Source organism: Typopeltis vanoorti, chromosome 3 (assembly GCF_054136105.1).
Source record: "Typopeltis vanoorti isolate ZY-2024b chromosome 3, IOZ_Tvanoo_1.0, whole genome shotgun sequence".
Lineage (NCBI taxonomy): Eukaryota > Metazoa > Arthropoda > Arachnida > Uropygi > Thelyphonidae > Typopeltis > Typopeltis vanoorti.
Genome location: NC_143551.1, coordinates 17,846,435 through 17,866,629, shown reverse-complemented (window position 1 = coordinate 17,866,629; position 20,195 = coordinate 17,846,435). Strand labels below are relative to the sequence as shown.

Genomic DNA, 20,195 nt, shown 5'->3' with positions numbered 1-20,195 from the left:
AGTAAAACACTTGACCAAAGACTAGAGACCGCAGATATGAGAGTCCTAAGAAAGATTAGAGGCGTGAACAGATGGCATCAATGGCAATATCATATTAAAAATGAGGATATTAGGAAAGAACTTGACATTGTCAGCATCCAGGAATGCGTTAGCAGAGCTAATCTCAGATGGTATGGTCACTTAAATAGAATGGGAGAGGAAAGATTAGCAAAACAAGTGTTCTCTGCCAGGTTGGCAGGAAAACGACCCAGAGGAAGACCAAGATATAGGTGGATTGATACGGTACAAAGTGCCTTAGACGATAGAAATATAAGATCTGATAATGTTGGAGTCTTGACAAGTGACAGACTGATTTGGAGGAAAATTGTAGATAGGAAGTTAGTAATGATGTAATTTTTTCATGTAGTACTGTCATATCCTGTACACCCCTTGAGGGTACATGGCAGGAATTTGATGATGATGATGATGATGATAACCAATGTTCCATGCTGGTCACCTTTCTTTTTATATAGCATCCACTACTCCTTTATTTATTTATTTTTTTTTTTTGCAGCTCTTGCTTAATGATATTACTCATCCATCTAACTCCTACCCGATTTATCCCTTCTGACATTGAAACATTTGCTGAAACATTTCCCCTGCATCAATCCTGTAAAATCCTTTAAGTAACTTAAATGTTTCTAACATATCGTACCCATTTTTGCCTGTCAACCAATTTTTGCAATCCACAAACTCTCAAGCTATCCTCATAAAGAGGATTCTACAGACTTCTGATTCCAGAGGAACCATATTCCACTGGTTCCTCTCCACTACTTCCTCATCGTCAAGAAACCCAGGTGACCAGACCTGAGCGCAGTAATCCAGATGTGGTCATATTAAGACTTTATAAACAGGAATAACAACTTATCTCTCCTTGTTATTTTGTTCTTCAGTAACCAAGTAATCCTGTGAGCTACCCTGGCTATTTCAGCAATGTGCCTCTAAGTTTCAATTCCTGGCTTAATCATTTTCCTGAGTACAGTTCCTTCGATGTTGTACACAGCTTGTAATCTTTGTGTCTCAAAATGCATAACTTTACACTTTTCCACATTAAATTGACATCCATTATGTTTTTCCCCCATACTGTCAGCTTATTTTAAACATCTTGCAAGCTCTCTACATCACCTTGGTTAAAAATTACCCTACCCAACTTTGCATCATCAGCAAACAACTACCTCACTTCAAATTATTTCCTGTATCATTTATGAACAAATTAAACAGCAGTGGCCCAAGCACAGAGCCCTGTGGCAAACCACTAGTCAACCTGTCTTCTCCTGGATTCTGTTCTTCCATATACTACTTTTTGGTATCTGTCCATCATCCATTCTTTTATCCATATCGACAATTCCATTTTGATCCCCATTCGTTACAGTTTATGCAACAGACTTCCATGTGGTATCCTGTGAAAGGCCTTTGCAAAATCCAGCAGTATCATTGTGTAGCCATTCCCTTTATCCAACTCAGCTGTCGCTGTTATAAAAAGATAGACAATTACTAAGGCATGACTGACCATTCACAAAGCCATGCTTCCCTGCATAGTGTAACATATTTGTATTTATTCATTCCTGAATTCTCTTTTTTGTCCAACTTTTCCAGTACTTTTACCACTACTGCTGATGTACTAATTGGTCTATAATTTACTGCCACAGACTTAGTGCAAAGAAATTATTTTTCTCTTCGTTCACTCTCTTGGGACTTTGCCAGAGCTGAGACTTAAATTAAACAGCCTAGTCAAAGTCATCACCAATTCATTTTAAAATGTGAGCCAATATCCCATCTAATTCCACAGTATTTGCATTCAAATTCTGCAATATCCTAAATACCTCTAATTCATCCACTGCTGTTCTCACATCACCTGTCACCTCTACCATAATAGTATCTTCGCTCATATGATATACCCTTACAAAATGGTCACTTAATAGCTCAACAATTTCATCTGCCTCACGTACCTCTCTACCATCTGCACTTATTCTTCCATGGTCATTCTTCTTCCTGTTTCCCAGATAACGAAAAAATTTTGGGATTTCCTTTTGCCTGCTCAGCTAACTTTCTCATAATCTGATTTTGCCTTTCTTACCATGCTGGTCACCTTTCTTTTTATATATCATTCACTATTTTTTTTTTTTTTTTTGCAGCTCTTGCTTAATGATATTACTCATCCATCTAACTCCTCCCTGATTTATCCCTTCTGACATTGGGTGTACAGTGTGATATTGTTTCCTCCATGTACCCCTTGACTATCTCCCATGCATTGATCAACATCCTTTCCTTTACAGGTCTTTATGCCAAGGTGCTGCTTCAAGCTGTCTTCTTAGCATATTATAATCACCTGCTTTCTAGTTCCATATACCTGTTCTTAACTGGTATTTCTATGTTTTGCTACCTCCCAAGTCAAGACCACATGATCACTTTCCCCATTTGGAGGCAGCATAGCCGCCTTAGTTATGGACAGATCTTATGATCCAACAATCTTTTACCCCAAGTCTCCTCCATCACATTCTGCTTCAAGTAATTATCTTTCAATAGGTGTATAAATTCCATTTCTTTCTTGCCATGTGATCTTTCCTTCTTCCAATATATGTCTTAGAAGTTGAAGTCTCTCATAATGATCACTTAATCTGTACTCATTGTACTAATCTGTTGATGCATATTTTCCACATCATTCCTAGCCCTCCTTGGCTTATAGCAGCAACAGATTTTATATGTTGTCCTGTTGGCATTCATCTCGCACCATATTGACTGAAAAGAAGCCATCTGCCCAACTGACTCCTAATCTTGCTGGCTGCAATTCATTGCTATCATCAACAGTACCTCACCCCCATCCTGTATACTCTATCATCCATGAATCCATCACATTCTATCTGTAACTACATCATTTGCTGTTAGCCAGGTCTCACTAATGCCTATAACTTTTTGTAAGGTTGTACTATCAAATGTCAAAAACTCCTCCCTCTTATTCCTAATGCTTCTAGCATTAGCATATAGAAACTGTAGCATGATATCATCCTGAATTGACTACCCTCATTCAATATTGTTGCTTGAGAGACTAGATTTTGTATCCCCCCCCCATTCACACACACACACTCATTCACTTCATGGGTGTCTTCACATACACTCATCTCCATCTGCCCTAATTTCTTTAGTTTTCTTGACTTTGCACTTCCACATTCTATGCTTGGCATGGAAAGTAAAAAAAAAAAAATAGATTTAAAATAAGTTTTAAGGAACAAGTGTTCCTGAAAATAGTCAGGAACATTGAAAACATCAACTGTCTTGAATTTTGAACCTATAGAACAAGTAAAACATGTCAGCTATTTAAGCACAATTTTTAGCGAAGATGGTAAATTAAATATGGAAAATGGAAATACACAACAGAATTAGTAAAGCTGGTATGATAGCAAGTCAGCTCGATAAATTTATATGGAATAAGAGAGAAATTAGTCAAAACACTAAATTAGCTGTATACAAGACAGTGTTCAAACCAATTTGAACTTATGGATCTGAGAGCTGGGTCAGTAGTAAAATACTCGATCAAAGACTGGACACCTCTGATATGAGAGTCCTGAGAAAGATTAGAGGTGTGAACAGATGGCATCAATGCCAGTATCATATTGAAAATGTGGATGTTAGGAAAGAACTTGCCATTGTTAGTATTTGTATCAGGAATATGACGATGAAATTTAAAATAAATTTTTATTTTAAATTTAGAATAAATAAATAAATGCTAGTAATGTTTGCTTTTGTCTAATTATTATTATTATTATTATGTGACACCTCCAAGGAGTCCAAAGACTCTTTTGGGAGGGCACCAACTTCTACAGCTCTCTGTTTCCACCACTTAATCTGCTGACTGTACTGAACCACCTCTACCATCATCTACATCAATGCCATCTACTGCCCATCACCACCAACACTAGTATTTTATTGGCTGTAAATTGCATGTGTTCTCAAGGCTGATTTGTCTGTATGTGGGATGAAAAACCCAAGTTTCCGAGAGAAAAAAAATCCTGCTACCTCCAGACAAGATCGGCTAACTCGCCTTCAAGTGAAAAAGCCCATATAAATCTTAATTTTTATGGGTATTTTGCCTATTTTTGTATATAAAGATTTTTCACGAGAGAAATCTTTATATTGAGAAATCTTCCCAATCAAAGAAAATAATGAAATTGTACTCTTAGAAATAAATGCAGAAAGAAAAGATTTTAAGGATCATTTATATTTGAGATTTTGGCATTGTGTTAAGCATAATATAAATACTAAGAATACAGAAGGTTTATGTATTTTTTTTAGTCTAACATTTTTCTATATAATATGGTTACTATCAGATGAATATGAGGATATCGCATTCATTTGAAGAATAAAAAAAGAAGAAGGTATGTTAGAAGATAGATAGCTGATGAGCTGCAGCCAAGGAGAATAGAAGTGGAACTGCAGGATAGAGAAAAGAGCACATTTGAGGTTATTTGGTGTGAGATTGAGACTAGCAGAACAAAATATACAGTTGGGTGCTGCTATAGACCAGTCAATAAATTCAGTTTTATTCTTCTTATGTGATTTCACACCTACCCAATCAATGTTTGGATAATTAAAGTCCCTCGTTATGAGTATTCTTTTTGCATGCATTGCATTTATTTGTTGATGCATTTCTTCATCACTAGCAACCAATCCACCAGGTCTGTAACAACAGCCCACAGTCTATTTATTCTTGTTAGAATCCACTTCACATCAGATGACTTCAAACTCACTGGCACATGAAAAATTGTTAGTACACTGATCAAAACAATTAGGGGATATTTTAGTTTCTGTTAGATAATTATAAATTTCTGCAAATAATTATAACTATTGGGTGCTTTATACATGAATAAATATTTCTTACTTATGGATTAGGGTGTAATTGATGAGATATTGTTTAAATAATCGATAGTTATTACAAATTTAATAACTGAATTATACATTTTAGCATGAAATAATTTTAACAAAAATAACAACAAAAATAGCCAAAAATGCTTTTGTTAATTTTTAATAGGGTGTATGATCTCCATTAACAGCCAAAACATCGACATCTTGATTGCGTGGACTGGATAAAATGATCAAACAGTTCTTGAGGGTTATTTCCCCACTCTTCTGTGAGAGCAATTTCGAGCTTGAAACGATTGTAGTGATACCAGTCGAGCAGAAACGTGCCTAGCTAAAGCATCCCAGGCATGTTTGATTGGATTACAATCCGGTGAACAGACAGGCCAGTCCATTCGTTCAATACCTTCTTCCTCAAACCACTCTTGTACCAAATTTGCATGGTGTGGACAAGCATTGTCATTCATAAAAATGAATTCTTGGCCAATTGCAGCAGCATATGGACAAACTATAGGTTCTGAAATCTCATTGTGATTCCTTTTGGGCTGTTAAGGAACCTTTTCTGATAAAATAGAGATCAGTATGGCCACCTATTCCAGCCCATACCATCAAACTCCCATCTTGATGTTGGGGTCTTTCATGAATAAACTGTGGATAATTATGTGTTCCACTTTCACGTCATATCAAGATACGTTGGTTATCTGGTTGCAGGCTGAACCTGGACTTGTCACAGTTTATGCAACATCTTGAATTAAAAAGTACATGAGCCCAATCCTCATTTTTCCAATTGCAGTGTTCCTGTGCCCAAACTTTTTGGGCTCTTTTGTGATTTGCAGTAAGTGGAATGCAAACCATTGGTCATCGAGCACATAAACCTATGGCACGAAGACAATTTTGAACATTTCCTGTCTCCAAAAAGTGATTCCCATGTCATGAAATTACACTTTGAGATACATCATGCACTTGAGCAACAACTTGCTGCGTTTGTCCAGCTTCTAATTGACCAATGGCTCTCCAAGCCATGGATTTCAGGATATCATGTTGCTCTGCCATTTTTAACAAAATAATGGGTGGTAGGTGACACAAGTTTACAATTGAAGTGATAATTATGCACTGCGAAAGTGAACGCAACAAGTCATGCTTTTATACCCCTCACACACACACACACACACATGCTAATACGGCTAAGACACGTTTCGACAAGTCTTAATATGATTTTGTATGCAGTTGTGTGCTCTACACTGTTGTATATTAAGAATATTTTTAAATAAATGTGTTACATTTGTAAATTATTTTTATAACTTTATAATTTACAAGAAAACCAAAATATCCCCTAATTGTTTTGAGCATTATAGTATTGCATTCATAGGTCTGAACTCTAACTGAATTCAAGACATTTGATCATTAGAAGCATGTGCCCTCCTCTCCTATCCTGCCTATCCTTCCTAAAAATAATCTGCTCTTTGTACTCTATACCAGTTAGTATATCTGTTTCTGATAACCAAGTCTCACTAATGCCTCCAACATGAGGTACTAATATATTAGCCAAGGCAACAAACTCTGCTTCTTTGTTTCTTTTACTCCTAGCATTTGTGTATAGACATAATAAATTACCTGCATGCTCTTTTGCATACACTTTTCTGTGGTCTTCATGAAACAGTTCGGCAACTTGCAGATCTCTGTTCCTTACTTATACTGACATCGTTACATAAGCTTGATAGGTGTCCGAACTGGATGAACACAAAATTGTTATCGCTTCATTATTATTTTCATAATAATAACCATTCCCATCATTAAAACAGTTACCTAACATTGTCATTCTTACATACAATTTTTCATGATTCCTCCCATCAGAATTCAGTTTCCCTGACTCTCTGTGTTAGGTCTTTTATCAGTTAATAATTTTTCCACGTTCCTGGTGCTAAATGCATCTAATGCATCAATCAAACTGGCAGGTCTGTACCCACACCCCACCATATATTTCATTCTATTAACTTCCATGCCATAACAGATAGCCTCAAACTCATTGATAATTGGGACATTATTGTTTTCATGAGTTTCTAACTTAACTGGGCACAAACTGCCTAATATTGTTAATCATACCACTTCCCCTCTTGTATATCTTTTTGTCTTCCTAAAAATACTGTAGCCTCAAAGGAATTCTAGTTATAGCATTTGAGAGCCAAGTTTCACTAATTCCAAATATCTAGTTTTCTTAACTCTTTACATCAAGTTTTGCCCTAATAAATAATATCTCCAGGCTACCAATGCCCCTTCCATTCAGTTGTAGTCCATCCCTGTTATATATGTCTTTTCTGCCTTCAAACCCATTTTATACATCTAAAAATACACCCATTTATTCTAAACAGCCTGAGAATTGAATCATTTGCTATCATAGCCACCCTGTATTTCAGTACTATCACATGTCAGCAACAGACTAACAATTTTCACTCACACTTCTTCCAGCAATTTTTTTCATATCCTATCTCATACTGTATTTTTCAATGTTTAAATAATTGGTTCCTACAATCACTAGTATATTTTATTTTCCTTACTCTAACATTAAAATTATTATGTTAAAAGGAATCTGAGATACTGTTTTATTATATGACACAAATATTTCTTATTTGTAAATTATCTTTATTGCTGTTTTAATTAAATCACCTATTTTATTTTAGATTTTAGAGGTTTTTTTTTTTTTCTGTTGACGACAAACCAGCATTTCCTTACTATTCTAATTAATTTAGGAGTCAAATACGGAAGTAAAGCTTAATTGCCACAGTGAAACATACATTTTAGCTGCCTATTTACACTTCCCTACTGAAGCAAGGTCCGCGCAGTTAGCCTAGTGGCTTTGCGCTTCGCAACCATATGCCTGGGGAAGGAGTGTCCTAGGTTCGATTCCTGTCCACGACGTGAGGAGCTTAAGGATCTTCCTCAGCCATAGCCAAGTTAGCCGGTCTTGGGCGTGGGCCGCAGGGTTTTTCCCGCCAGTTTATCTGAGGTTTTTCATCCCACAAGCAGGCAAACTGGCCCCATGAACACACAGGTTACAGTCATAAATACTTACGACAAGGAAGGCAACGGGAAACCACCTTGCTCATAATCATCTCTCCCTAGAATGGTAGCATATAGCTACCCTCCCGCAGCTGTATGGCAGATGGGAACCAGAAGAAGAACTGAAGCAAGGTTATACATTATCTTATCCAGATACTTTCTAGGATTCAGCATTCTAGGTCTTTTTTTGTACATGAAATATAGCTCCAGTATCTCATTTGATAGTAATGGTGCTCTTTTGTTGAAAGACCTACATTCAAATCCCATTCTAGGATGTGAAGTGCCTTTCAACTGAAGGTGGGTGTTTATCCATTTTCAGATGACAGTAGAAGAGTTTTCCATCCTGCAAAACATGCAAACTAAAACACACACACGCAAAATTAAGACATGTGGCACACTGGCTTCATAGCCTAAGTAGCTTTGACTGTAATTCAAAGCATATGCCAATTCAGATCTTCATGAAATATACTCATTAATTACATTCCTTTTCTATATTTTAATATATATTGTATGTGTGAATATATACACACCCACAGAATTAGCGTGTTAGGTAATTAAATGTAGTTTCTATCTCTGCAGTTCTTACACAATTCTCACATATAAAAGTTTAATCACAAATATTCCTTGGAATGGTAGAAGGGGAATTTTGATTTGATTTGCCCACCTGAAATTTTTTTTTATTTGATCTGGTGTCATTAATGATTATTATCTATTATTATTTTATTATTTTTTTTTTTTTTTAAGGAATAAGTTAAATGTTCAGCAGGTGCACCATCTGTCAGCATTAATTGTATCAAAAGATTACAATATATATAACTGTCACTTTTAGAATTTGGGAATTCTAAAATTTCTTTTTAGAAATTTTAGACATTTCTTTTTTCATGTTGAATGAGGAATATATGGAAGCTTAATGTGTTATGACAGAAGCTGAAATCATATCATTATGACTACTTTTTATTTTTCAGAATAAGCAATATGAAAACAAAGTCTCTTTTATAACAAGCGATGCAGATAAAATTGCCATACTTATTTCCTTCTGTTAATAATGATGTTTTATTGTTTCTTTTTTTTATTTCAGATGATACTGAAATAGCTGCAGAAGCTGAGGAATACTTTAGTTCTGTTGATCAACAGTCTCCAAGTCCAGTCTCTGCAGACTCTATGATATCTTCCTTATCAGCCAACCAGCTGATGAATTCAGCATCCCTTAATAAAACTGAGCCAGTTGATCTAACATGGACAAATGAAAACTCTCTGAGTTTCAGTAACTTGAGCGATGCATATTTAGCCACAGGTATTATGTGGGAACGTTTTAATGCTGTTGGACAATGTGTTTATTATTTGATAAATGAACATTTGGATGGCTTATATACCTTTGATTCAGGTGACTTATGTAGGTAATTACAAATCTCTCAGATATTTTAAATGGAAAAGCTATAGAAAAAAATAATAGGAGATGATCTTTAGCAGATTGTTTCAGCAAAATTCTGTGCAAAGGAAAGAAAGCAAGAACTTCTTTCTCTAAATGAAATGCTGATTTTAGTGACACAAGGAAATATACCGATATAAAAACAATATGGCGATCAATAGAATTTGAAGTAGACAAGATTAAATCCATATTTGATTTGTGGAAACTGCTACTGAAATACCCTAATGTAAGGTGTGTGTTTCAGCAAAAAAGAAGTGTTGATAATTTATCTGAGAAGATTCTCTTATCTAGTAGAAGCATGGCATAATGTTTAGTTTTTTGAAACTGAGATAGAACCTGAAAAACTGTGAAATTAGCCAGATAATTAGAATGAGGAAAAGGTCAAAATTAGTGTCATTTCACATTCATTTGTAATCACACATAGTAATATTTCCTGGGGGGGGAAATAAGATTACTGAATTTTAAAATTAATATCCGAATGACTAAAAATAAATTAAATGTTCACTGCATAAGATTGAAATAGGATGCACTTGTTTCCTGAGTTTGAATTTGACAATTCGTTCCCGTAATACAGTAAAGCTTTAAGAGTATAATCGCATTATTATTATTATTATTGCACCTTCCATGGAGTTGGCAGACTCATTTTGAGAGGTTCACTCAACTGACAAAATATTTATCATTCCGAATCTTAAAATCCTTAATACTCGTTGCATTAACAACACATTCTGGTAATGTGTTCCATTCACTGACAATTTTCCATGTAGAAAATCTACTCCTCACACCCCTCTTCATTGCATTCTTGTATAACTTCCAGGTATGGCCTGTGGTTTTCCCCTTAAGCCTTTTACTCTTTTTATCATCCCATTTGGATTAATCTGATAAAATCCTCTAAGTTAAACATCTCTATCATATCACGTCTTTTCCTCCCATTCCCCAAACACTGCAATCCACATTTCTTCAAACTTTCTCCATAGCCAGCATTTGAAAGTCCTGTATTGTCTTAGTCACTTGTCTCTGGACCCTCTCTAGTGTTTCCACATTACACTGAAAACTAGGTGACCAAATTTGAGAACAATAGTCCAAGTGTGGTCTGACCAGTGCACAGTAGCACAACCACTTCCTTATCCCTACATGTTAAAGTACTTCTTATCATAGTGGCACTATGATGTGCAGTCTTTGCAACACTTTCAATATGTCCTCTGAGCTTCAGTCTACTGTCAACCATCACTCCCAAATCTCGAATCTCATCCACTTCCTGCAGTACAGCACCATCAATATAATACACAGCCTTATATTTCTGCACTACAAAATGCAACACATTGCACTTGTTAATATTAAAACTACAACCCCACTCCTTTGTCCGGGTCAAAAGTCTGTTCAAATCTACCTGAAGGGAATTAACATCAGCAGTGCTATTTATAATTCTCCCCAACTTTGCATCATCAGCAATCAACTGAAGATCTCCACATGATACATAATTTTTTACATTTATTTTGAGTTTATTTGTTATAGACAAATAAAAATATTTTCCTTATATATACATATAAGGTAAAATACATTATCCGATAGTTTTCATAGTCTATAAAGGAGGACTGGGCTAGGAAAAATGGATGTCAATTTAATGTGGCAAAGTGTAAGGTTATGCATTTTGGGGTGAAAAGAATAGCAGCAGTATATTGCATTGGTGGAACCATACTCCAGGAGATTGATGAGGCCAGGGATTTGGGAGTGTTGGTGGATAGGGAGTTGAAGTTTAGGGGGCACATTGAAAAAGTAACTAAAACAGCTCACCAAATCACTTGGCTTATGAAAAATACTTTAACATGCAGAGACGAACAAGTTGTTGTTCCTCTGTATTGAGCCTTGATAAGACCCCATCTGGACTTCTGTGCCCAGCTATGGGCACCAGGGTTTCTTCGTGATGGGGAGGAAGTGGAGAGGGTCCAGAGACGAGTGACCAAGATGATAGCAGGTCTGTGGAATGAACCTTATGAGAATAGGTTGAAGATTTGTGGGTTGCAGAAATTGGATGATAGGCGAAGGAGGGGTGATATGATTGAGACATTCAAATTACTGAAGGGTTTTTATAAGATTGATCCAGAAGATATTTTTGAAAATATGACTGGTGGTGGGAGGACTAGGGGCCATGCATGGAAGCTGGGCAAGAGCGTGGTTGACAAAGGTGTTAAAGCTAGGTTCTTTACTTGGAGAGTGGTAAATGAGTGGAATAAGCTTCCAGAGTCTGTTGTGGATGCTACGACCGTGAATGAGTTCAAGGCAAGGTATGATAGATACTGTGTGAATGTTGAATAGTTGTTCTTGACATGATGTTAGGGCCTCCCTCGATGAGTCTGTCGACTCCTTGGAGTTTCCCGGAACAATAATAATAATAATAATAATAATAAAAATATTTAAAATAAGTGAGTTTTTACTTTTTTTTAATTTTTATTTTTTATGTGTAACCGGTATCCATACTGGTTACACATAAATTCTCCCCAACTTTGCATCATCAGCAATGATGCAAAGTTGGGGAGAATTATAAATAGCACTGCTGATGTTAATTCCCTTCAGGTAGATTTGAACAGACTTTTGATTTGCAAAAGTCTGTTCGTAGTAATATTAAAATTCTTAGTAATATTAAAACTACAATCCCACTTTGCAAACCAGATTTGCAAAGTGGGGTTGTAGTTTTAATATTACTAAGAATTAACACAAAAAAGACCAAGATAATGATAATGGGTAGAAAAATAGGAGATAATGTAAAAATAAGATGTGGAGGAAAGATTTCAATATTTAAGTAGCTAGATCTCAGAGAAAGGAACTTCAGAGTTGGACATTAGAAATAGAATAGGCAAAGCTAAATCGGCATTTATGGAAATGAAGAGAATTTTAATAAACAAGAACACTAAAATGGCGTTAGAATTGGAATAGTTAAAGCAACAGTTTGGAGTATTGCAGGTTATGGAAGTGAGTCATGGACACTCAGAAAGAGAGATATGGAAAGAATTAATGCATTGGAAATGTGGTGGTATAGAAAGATGGAAAAGATTAGCTATACAGAAAGAATATCAAATCAAGAAGTTTTAAGACGAGTTGGGATGGAAAGAACACTACTAAAGAATATTATGCAAAGAAAGACCAGATTTGCAGGACATCTTCTGAGAGGGTCTTCAGGACACCTGACAAGAACTATATTACAAGGGAAAGTTGAGGGGAAGAGAAGACATGGAAGACCAACTAGAGAGTGGTTTAATGACATCGTGGGGTGGACTGGTTTAAGAATGATGGAAGCGACAGAAGCCTTATTAACATCTAACCCAATCAACACTTGATGCACCTCTAATTCTTTCACTTCCAATTCTCCTAATACTTGCCTCCCTTCTATATATTGCACCATATCATTTACGCCAGTATTATATACACTGATAAATTGCTTGTTCAATAATTCCACTATATCCTTTGCAGCTCTTATGCTGCTACCACAACTATCCACCAGTGTCAATCTTCCATAATCATTCTTTCTCTTACCATATAGCAGAAAAATTCCCTTGAGTTAACCTTGGCCTTACCAGCCAATCTCCTCTCATACTGCACCTTTTCTTTCTTTATCATGCTTGTCATCTTCTCTTTATACTCTTCATAGATTCGATCACCACAACTATCTTCCACCTCATTCGTAGCCTTTTCTTTTCCAACACAGCTTGCTTGATTTCATTGTTTAACCATTTCACTCCTACTCTACTTACTCTCTTAACCCTTGGTATGCAGTTATACACTGCTTACATTAGAAACTGCCTTGTGAATTTCCATGCACTGTCAACATCTTTTCTGCTCAACTCATCTACCCAATGTACTGATGCTGGCAACAGAACTTCCTGTAATAACCCACTTTATACTTCCACATATATCCATTTTTGGCAGTAACCTTTTCTTGTTTCACCACTTCCCAGACAAATACCTCATGATCATTCTTACCAACCAGTGGCAGGGTCAGCACCTCATTAACAACTACTTCTTGTGAAGTTGGATTTCTGCTTAGGACATGGACTGGTTATTACTAACACAATGTCTTTCATCATAACTTCACATAGAAGAAGAGGCAATGAATAAGAAAAGTCTCATTGACTATGTTATTGTTGATAGTGATGTCTTCTCATTTGTGCAGGAAACTAGAGCATACAGAGGATTTTAAATTGGAAGTGATCACAATTTAGTCTTGAACAGGATAAAATTGAATTTCATATTGAAAAGAAGAACATGTAAAAAAGTTTCAGAGTGAATAAAAGTTGAGCAACTCTAGGATGTGAACTGTAGACTAAAATACACAAACATTAATCAACAAAAAATGAAAGAGTTTGAGAACAGGAACCACACCTTGGAGATTCAGTTGCAAGCTCTGAAGAAAACATTGATTGAATCACCCTGAGAGGCATGTGATGAGGTTGTCTGCAAGGATAGAAAAATCAGAACTCCATGGTGGACACAGGAAGTTAAAGCGATAGTGAAGGAAAAGAAGAAAGCATATCAAAAGTTCCTGGCAAATAAGTCAGCTTGTGCTCTTAGAGAATACAGAGACATATGTAAGAAAACTAAATACTGTGTAAAACTAACTAAACAAAAGTCATGGAGGGAGTTGGGAAATAACATAGAAAATAAATATCAAGAAGGTGACAAAATATTTTGGAAGTTATTGAAGAAACCAACTCAGAAATGGAGGAAAGAGTACTGTAAAAGGAATTAGAGATGATAACGGTGAAGTGAAAGCTGGAGATAAAGATATTCTTGATGTATGGAGTAATTACTTTGAAAAATTGCTAAATGAAACAATCAGTGACAGTTACAGAGATATTTCCCTACTGAGTGTTCCTGGTAAGATTTATGCAAGTATACTTGAGAAATAGTTGAGAAGAATTATGGAAGGGAAGCTTAGTGAAGAACAAGCTGGATTTAGGCCAAATAGAGGCCGTCAGGATCAGATTTTCACTTTATGACAAATAGGTAAGAAATTATGGGACTAAAACAAAGATCTGTACTTAAGTTTTGTAGACCTGCAAAAGTCATATGACAAGGTGCCAAGAGAGAAGCTATTCAATATGCTACAGTTATATGGTGTCAATGGGGCATTATATCAAGCAATACTTAGTCTTTATTTGAGTTGTAAGTCAGCAGTTAGAATTGAAGGAAGTACAGGAAGATGGTTTAATGTTAAATCTGGTGTGAGACAAAGATGTACATTATCCCCTCTGTTATTCATTATCTATATGGATCACATTATGAAGGAAAGTGGTATTAAATCTGATATCAAAATTGGAGATGTTAATCTGAGCTCTTTACTTTATGCAAATGATGTTAAGCTTTTAAATAAATACAGTACAAGTCTGCAAGATCCTGACAAAATTGAATAACTGTTGTAATAAATTTGGAATCAAAATCAGCAATAACAAGACAAAGACAACAAAAATAGGCAGAAACGTTGAAAATATCGAACGAATCGTGAATGGAAAACTATAGAATAAGTAAAACATTTAAGCTACTTAGGCATAAATTTTAGTAGTGAAGATGGTAAATTAAATATGGAAATAGACAACAGAATCAACAAAGCTGGTATGGTGGGAAGTCAACTGAATAAATTTATATGGAATAAGAGAGAAATTAGTCAAAACACTAAATTAGCTGTATACAAGACAGTGTTCAAACCAATTTTAACTTATGGATCTAAGAGCTGAGTTAGAAATAAAACACTTGACCAAAGATTAGAGACCGCAGATATGAGAGTCCTGAAAAAAATTAGTGGCGTGAACTCTTCGCATCAATGACAGTATCATATGAAAAATGGGGATATTAATAAAGAACTTGACATTGTTAGCAGAATAATCTCAGGTGGTGGAGTGCTTAAGGGTCAAAGCTGTATAACTGAGAGGACACCTCCACATAGACTTTAAAGGAATGCGGAGAACCGACCAGGGCTTCTGATCTAATGTCCAATCCTCACATTCTCGTGGTGCACCCTGTTGGGTATCTACCTGGATACTGAACGAACGAGGATGGGCTAGCACTTTGGGATTTAGCCGAACAAATTGTATTCTTATTGGCTTAAACCAATATACAAAATGATGATACAATATGACAAAATTTCATTCCGGATGGGGCATCGCCGGGTTACACAAAGTCCTTGTTTTAGCTAGGGCAAACAGCGAAAAGTCAACTACTGGAACAAACCCTAAAACACACCCCAACTCAACATCACCAGAGTTAAAGATCGGTACTATCAACATAAGAAGCCTGAATGGCAAAGAAATGGAGCTAGCTGAGGAATTGGATAAGTACCAGATCGACATAATAGGGGTGACTGCAACAAAAAAGACAAAAACTGGTGGGATCTTTCTGAGCAATAAATACAAAATGTTATATTAAGGCAATAACAATCAAGGAAAAGAAGGAGTAGCCATAGTATTCAACACAAAATATGAGGCTAATCTTCTTGAATGGCAGGCAGTCTGAAGTAGAGTGATGTGGGCAAATATCAGAATGGTGAATTGGACAATGAGCTTATTTGTGCCTATAGTCCCACAGAAGGTTCTATTAAGATAGAAGTGGAGGAATTTTTTGATGCTTTTGAAAAAGCAACTGACACAATGAAAAAAGAAAATTTGGTCCTGGTAGGATATCTAAATAGCATAGTAGGAAATGATTGTGAGACATACAAAAATATTTTGGAAAAATTTGGAGAAAAGAGCAAATCTAATAACAATGGCAAATATCTGTTGGATTTCTGCTCAGGACATGGACTAGTTATTACTAACACCATGTTCCAACATAAAAATGTGCACAAATTCACATGGAGAGAAGAGGCAAGGAATAAAAGTCTATTGACTATGTTATTGTCGATAGTGATGTTTTCCCACTGGTGGAGGACACCAGAGTGTACAGAGAATTTGAAATTGGAAGTGATCACTATTTAGTCTTGAGCAAGATAAAATTGAATTTCATATTGAAAAGAATAACATGTTTTAAAGCAAATAAAAGTTGAGCAGCTGTCAGATGTGAAGCGTAGACTAAAATACACAAAGCTTATTGAAGAAAAAATGAAAGAGTTTGAGAAAAGGAACCAAACCTTGGAGATTCAGTGGCAAACCTTGAAGAAAACCCTGATTGATTCAGCCAGAGAGGCATGTGGTAAGGTTGTCTGCAAGGATAGAAAAATCAGAACTCCATGGTGGACACAGGAAGTTAAAGAGTCAGTGAAGGAAAAGAAGAAAGCATATCAAAAGTTCCTTGCAAATAAGTCAACTTGTGCTCTTAGATAATACAGAGACAAATGTAAGAAAGCTAAACACTGTGTAAAACTAGCTTAACAAAAGTCATGGGAGGATTTTGGCAAGGTCATAGTAAATAAATATCAAGAAGGTGGCGAGATATTCTGGAGGTCGTTGAAGAAACTCAGAAATGAGGAAAGAGTGCTGTAAAAAGAGTTGATAAAGGTGACATGAAAAAGGGAGAAAAAGATATCCTTGAAGTATAGAGTAATTACTTCGAAAAATTGCTAAATGAAAGAAGCAGTGATTGCACAGTGGTAAAAAACATTTAACAGGCATATAGTCAGGAATACATATCCATACTTGAAGTAGAAAAAGCCATCAAAGGCTTGAAATGTGGATAGGTAGCAGGAGTAGATGATATTCAACTAGAAATGCCGAAGTACGGTGGTATAAAAGTCTTACAGTGGCTGCACTGCGTAGTTCAAAAGGTCTGGATAGAGGGACGAATTCCCGATGATTGGAGTAGAGCTCTCATAGTACCCATATATAAAATGGGAAATAAAACTGAATGTGAGAAATACAGAGGTATTTTCCTACTGAGTGTTCCTGGCAAGATTTATGCAAGTATACTTGAGAACTGGTTGAGAAGGATTGTCGAAGAGAAGCTTGGTAAAGAACAAGTTGGATTCAGGCCAAATAGTGGATGTCAGAATCAGATCTTCACTTTACAACAAATAGTTGAGAAAGCATATGGAATATAACAAAGATCTGTATTTAAGTTTTGTCGATCTGTGCAGTTGTATGGTGTCAATTGGGCATTATATCAAGCAATACTTAGTCTTTATTTGAGTTGTAAGTCAGCAATTAGAATTGAAGGAAGTACAGGAAGATGGTTTAATGTTAAATCTGGTGTGAGACAAGGATGTACATTATCTCCTCTGTTATTCATTATCTATATGGATCACATTATGAAGGAAAGTGGTGTTAAAAATGATATCAGAATTGGAGATGTTAATGTCAACTCTTTGCATTATGCAGACGATATTATACTTCTAAATAAATCTGCTACAAGTTTGCAAGATTATCTGACTAAATTGAATAACTGTTGTAATAGATATGGTATGAAGGTCAGCAATAAAAAGACTAAGACAATGAAAAAAAGGCAGAATCGTTGAAAATGTCAACTTGATTGTGATCGGAGAAGCTGTGGAACAAGTAAAACATTTTAGTTACTTAGGCACGATTTTTAGTGAAGATGGTAAATTAAATATGGAAATAGACAACAGAATCAACAAAGCTGGTATGGTAGAAAGTCAATTTAATAAATTCATATGGAATAAGAGAGAAATTAGTCGGAACACTAAATTAGCTGTATACAAGACAGTGTTCAAACCAGTTTTAACTTATGGATCTGAGAGCTGGATCAGAAGTAAAACACCTGACCAAAGACTTGAGACCGCAGATATGAGAATCCTGAGAAAGATTAGAGGTGTGAACAGATGGCATCAATGGCAATATCATATTAAAAACAAGGATATTAGGAAAGAACTTGACATTGTCAGCATCCAGGAATGGGTTAGCAGAGCTAATCTCAGATGGTATGGTCACTTAAACAGAATGGGCAAGGAAAGATTTGCAAAACAAGTGTTCTCTGCCAGGTTGTCAAGAAAACGACCCAGAGGAAGACCAAGATATAGGTGTATTGATACAGTACAAAGTGCCTTAAATGATAGAAATATGAGATCTGATGATGTTGGAGTCTTGACAAGTAACAGACTGATTTGGAGGAAAATTGTAGATAGAAAGTTCGTAACGATGTAAATTTTTCATGTAGTACTATCATATCCTGTACACCTTGAGGGTACATGTCAGGAATTTTGATGATGATGTCAGAGGGAAGATTAGCAAACGAGTGTTCTCTGCTATTTTTGCAGGAAAAAAGACCCAGAGTAAGACCTAGATATAGGTGGATTGATGCAGTAAAAAGTGCCTTAAAAGACAGAAATATAAGATCTGATAATGTTGGAGTCTTGACAGATTACAGATTGATTTGGAGGAAAGACATGTACTCATACTGGCTACTGAATTAGAAACCCTATGCAGAATACTTGATCATGTGCTTCACCACATGTTCTTGGAAACTATTTAAAAAGGCTGCTGGTCAATAATCATGAAAAGTGTCGATTACAATGGGAAAAACAAAGAAACTTTTGTAGTTTGATAAAGGGTTTATTGTTTGTGCCTGTCTGGCTGGAGCCACAATTTTGAAAACATCAGAGCTGACTGGTTTCTCAAAAGGTGAGATATCTTGAGTATTTAATCAGTGGAAAAATAACTCGCATTGCTTGTCTAAGAGGTGCAACAGTAGTTCTAAGTCATTCTGTCTGGAACAAGATCTACACCATTGAGAAGGCTTTTAAAGACAAACAGAACTTCCTGTGTGCAGCGATTGACCAAACATTTAATGAAGGCTGTTCCTAACCCATACCTCATCAAACTATGTGCAGGTAATTGAAGAGGATCAATATTGGCATTCACATTCTCATAAGAAACCAGCAAAGAACCAGAAAGTTTGTCCGTAGTGATGTAAGGAACACTGTGATTGGATACTGAAAGACTGGAAAAAGTCACATAGTCTGACGAGTCATGGTATGCATTGTTCTGTACTGATGGTAGGCTTAGAGAGTGGTGAAGCCCATGAAGCAACGAACCCAGCTTGACTTGTAAAAACAACTCGCTGTTCTGGAGGTCATGTTATGGTGTGTGGATCATGTTCTGTTGGTACAGAACAGGTCTCCTGATATTTCCAGAGGTCAGGTGTCCTCCAAGGAATATCTGAACATTGTTGCTGATCAAGTCCATCCTGCAACATTGACTTTTTATCCAGCAGGTGATCGTTGTTTCATGGATGACAATTCTACTGTTCATCGTACAAGAATTATTCACATATCTCCTGGCCACCATAAAGCCTAAATCTGATTCCCATTGGGAATATATGGGACATGTTAGAAAAACAGCTCTAGGAGCAAAGTCCTTTTCGATCAAATCTGAACCAGTTAAAGTACTGTCTGGTGAACACCTAGTATATTGCAGACATAATTGCAATCCAACACTTTCTGGAATCTCTACCAAATCTCGTATTTGCTGTAATTTGAGCTAAAGGAAGTTCAACACAGTACAGGAAAACCTCGCTTAATATGAATTCGATATGCATGATAATCAGTTAGTGTGATTGAGTGAATTGATACTTTTTGTCGTTTTATGCAAGTAATTAATCAGTTAACATGATTTTTTTACGTTGCACAAAATTATTTGTCACCAATCTATAGTGAACGGAAAAGCTGAAAGTCATTAAGAGCATGAAAGTGGTGCTAGTAATACAATGATTGTGCAAGACCTGGGATACAGCGAGTCTACAGTTCGGACTATATTAAATAAGAACAAAGAATACAAAGAACAAGGAAAAGTTGCTACTGCTTCTTTAAGCATGCAGATCACCTGAAATAGAAGCCATTTAATGATCGAGATGGAGCGTCTTCTATCACTCTGTATTGAGT

The 20,195-nt window shown here is 36.0% G+C and overlaps 1 protein-coding gene across 2 annotated transcripts in view; it reads left to right on the top strand.

The window, feature by feature from the left end:
• The window catches only part of Tbc1d8-9 (TBC1 domain family member 8/9), a 571,393-nt gene that overhangs the window by 494,850 nt on the left and 56,348 nt on the right, over positions 1–20,195 (top strand). Inside the window, exon 25 of one of the 2 annotated variants that reach the window (XM_090415484.1) lies at positions 9,029–9,244. The exons of the other annotated variant lie outside the window; for it this stretch is intronic. Coding sequence (XP_090271610.1) covers positions 9,029–9,244 — 216 coding nt within the window. The remainder of the gene's footprint in view (positions 1–9,028; positions 9,245–20,195) is intronic. 2 annotated transcript variants of the gene reach the window in all.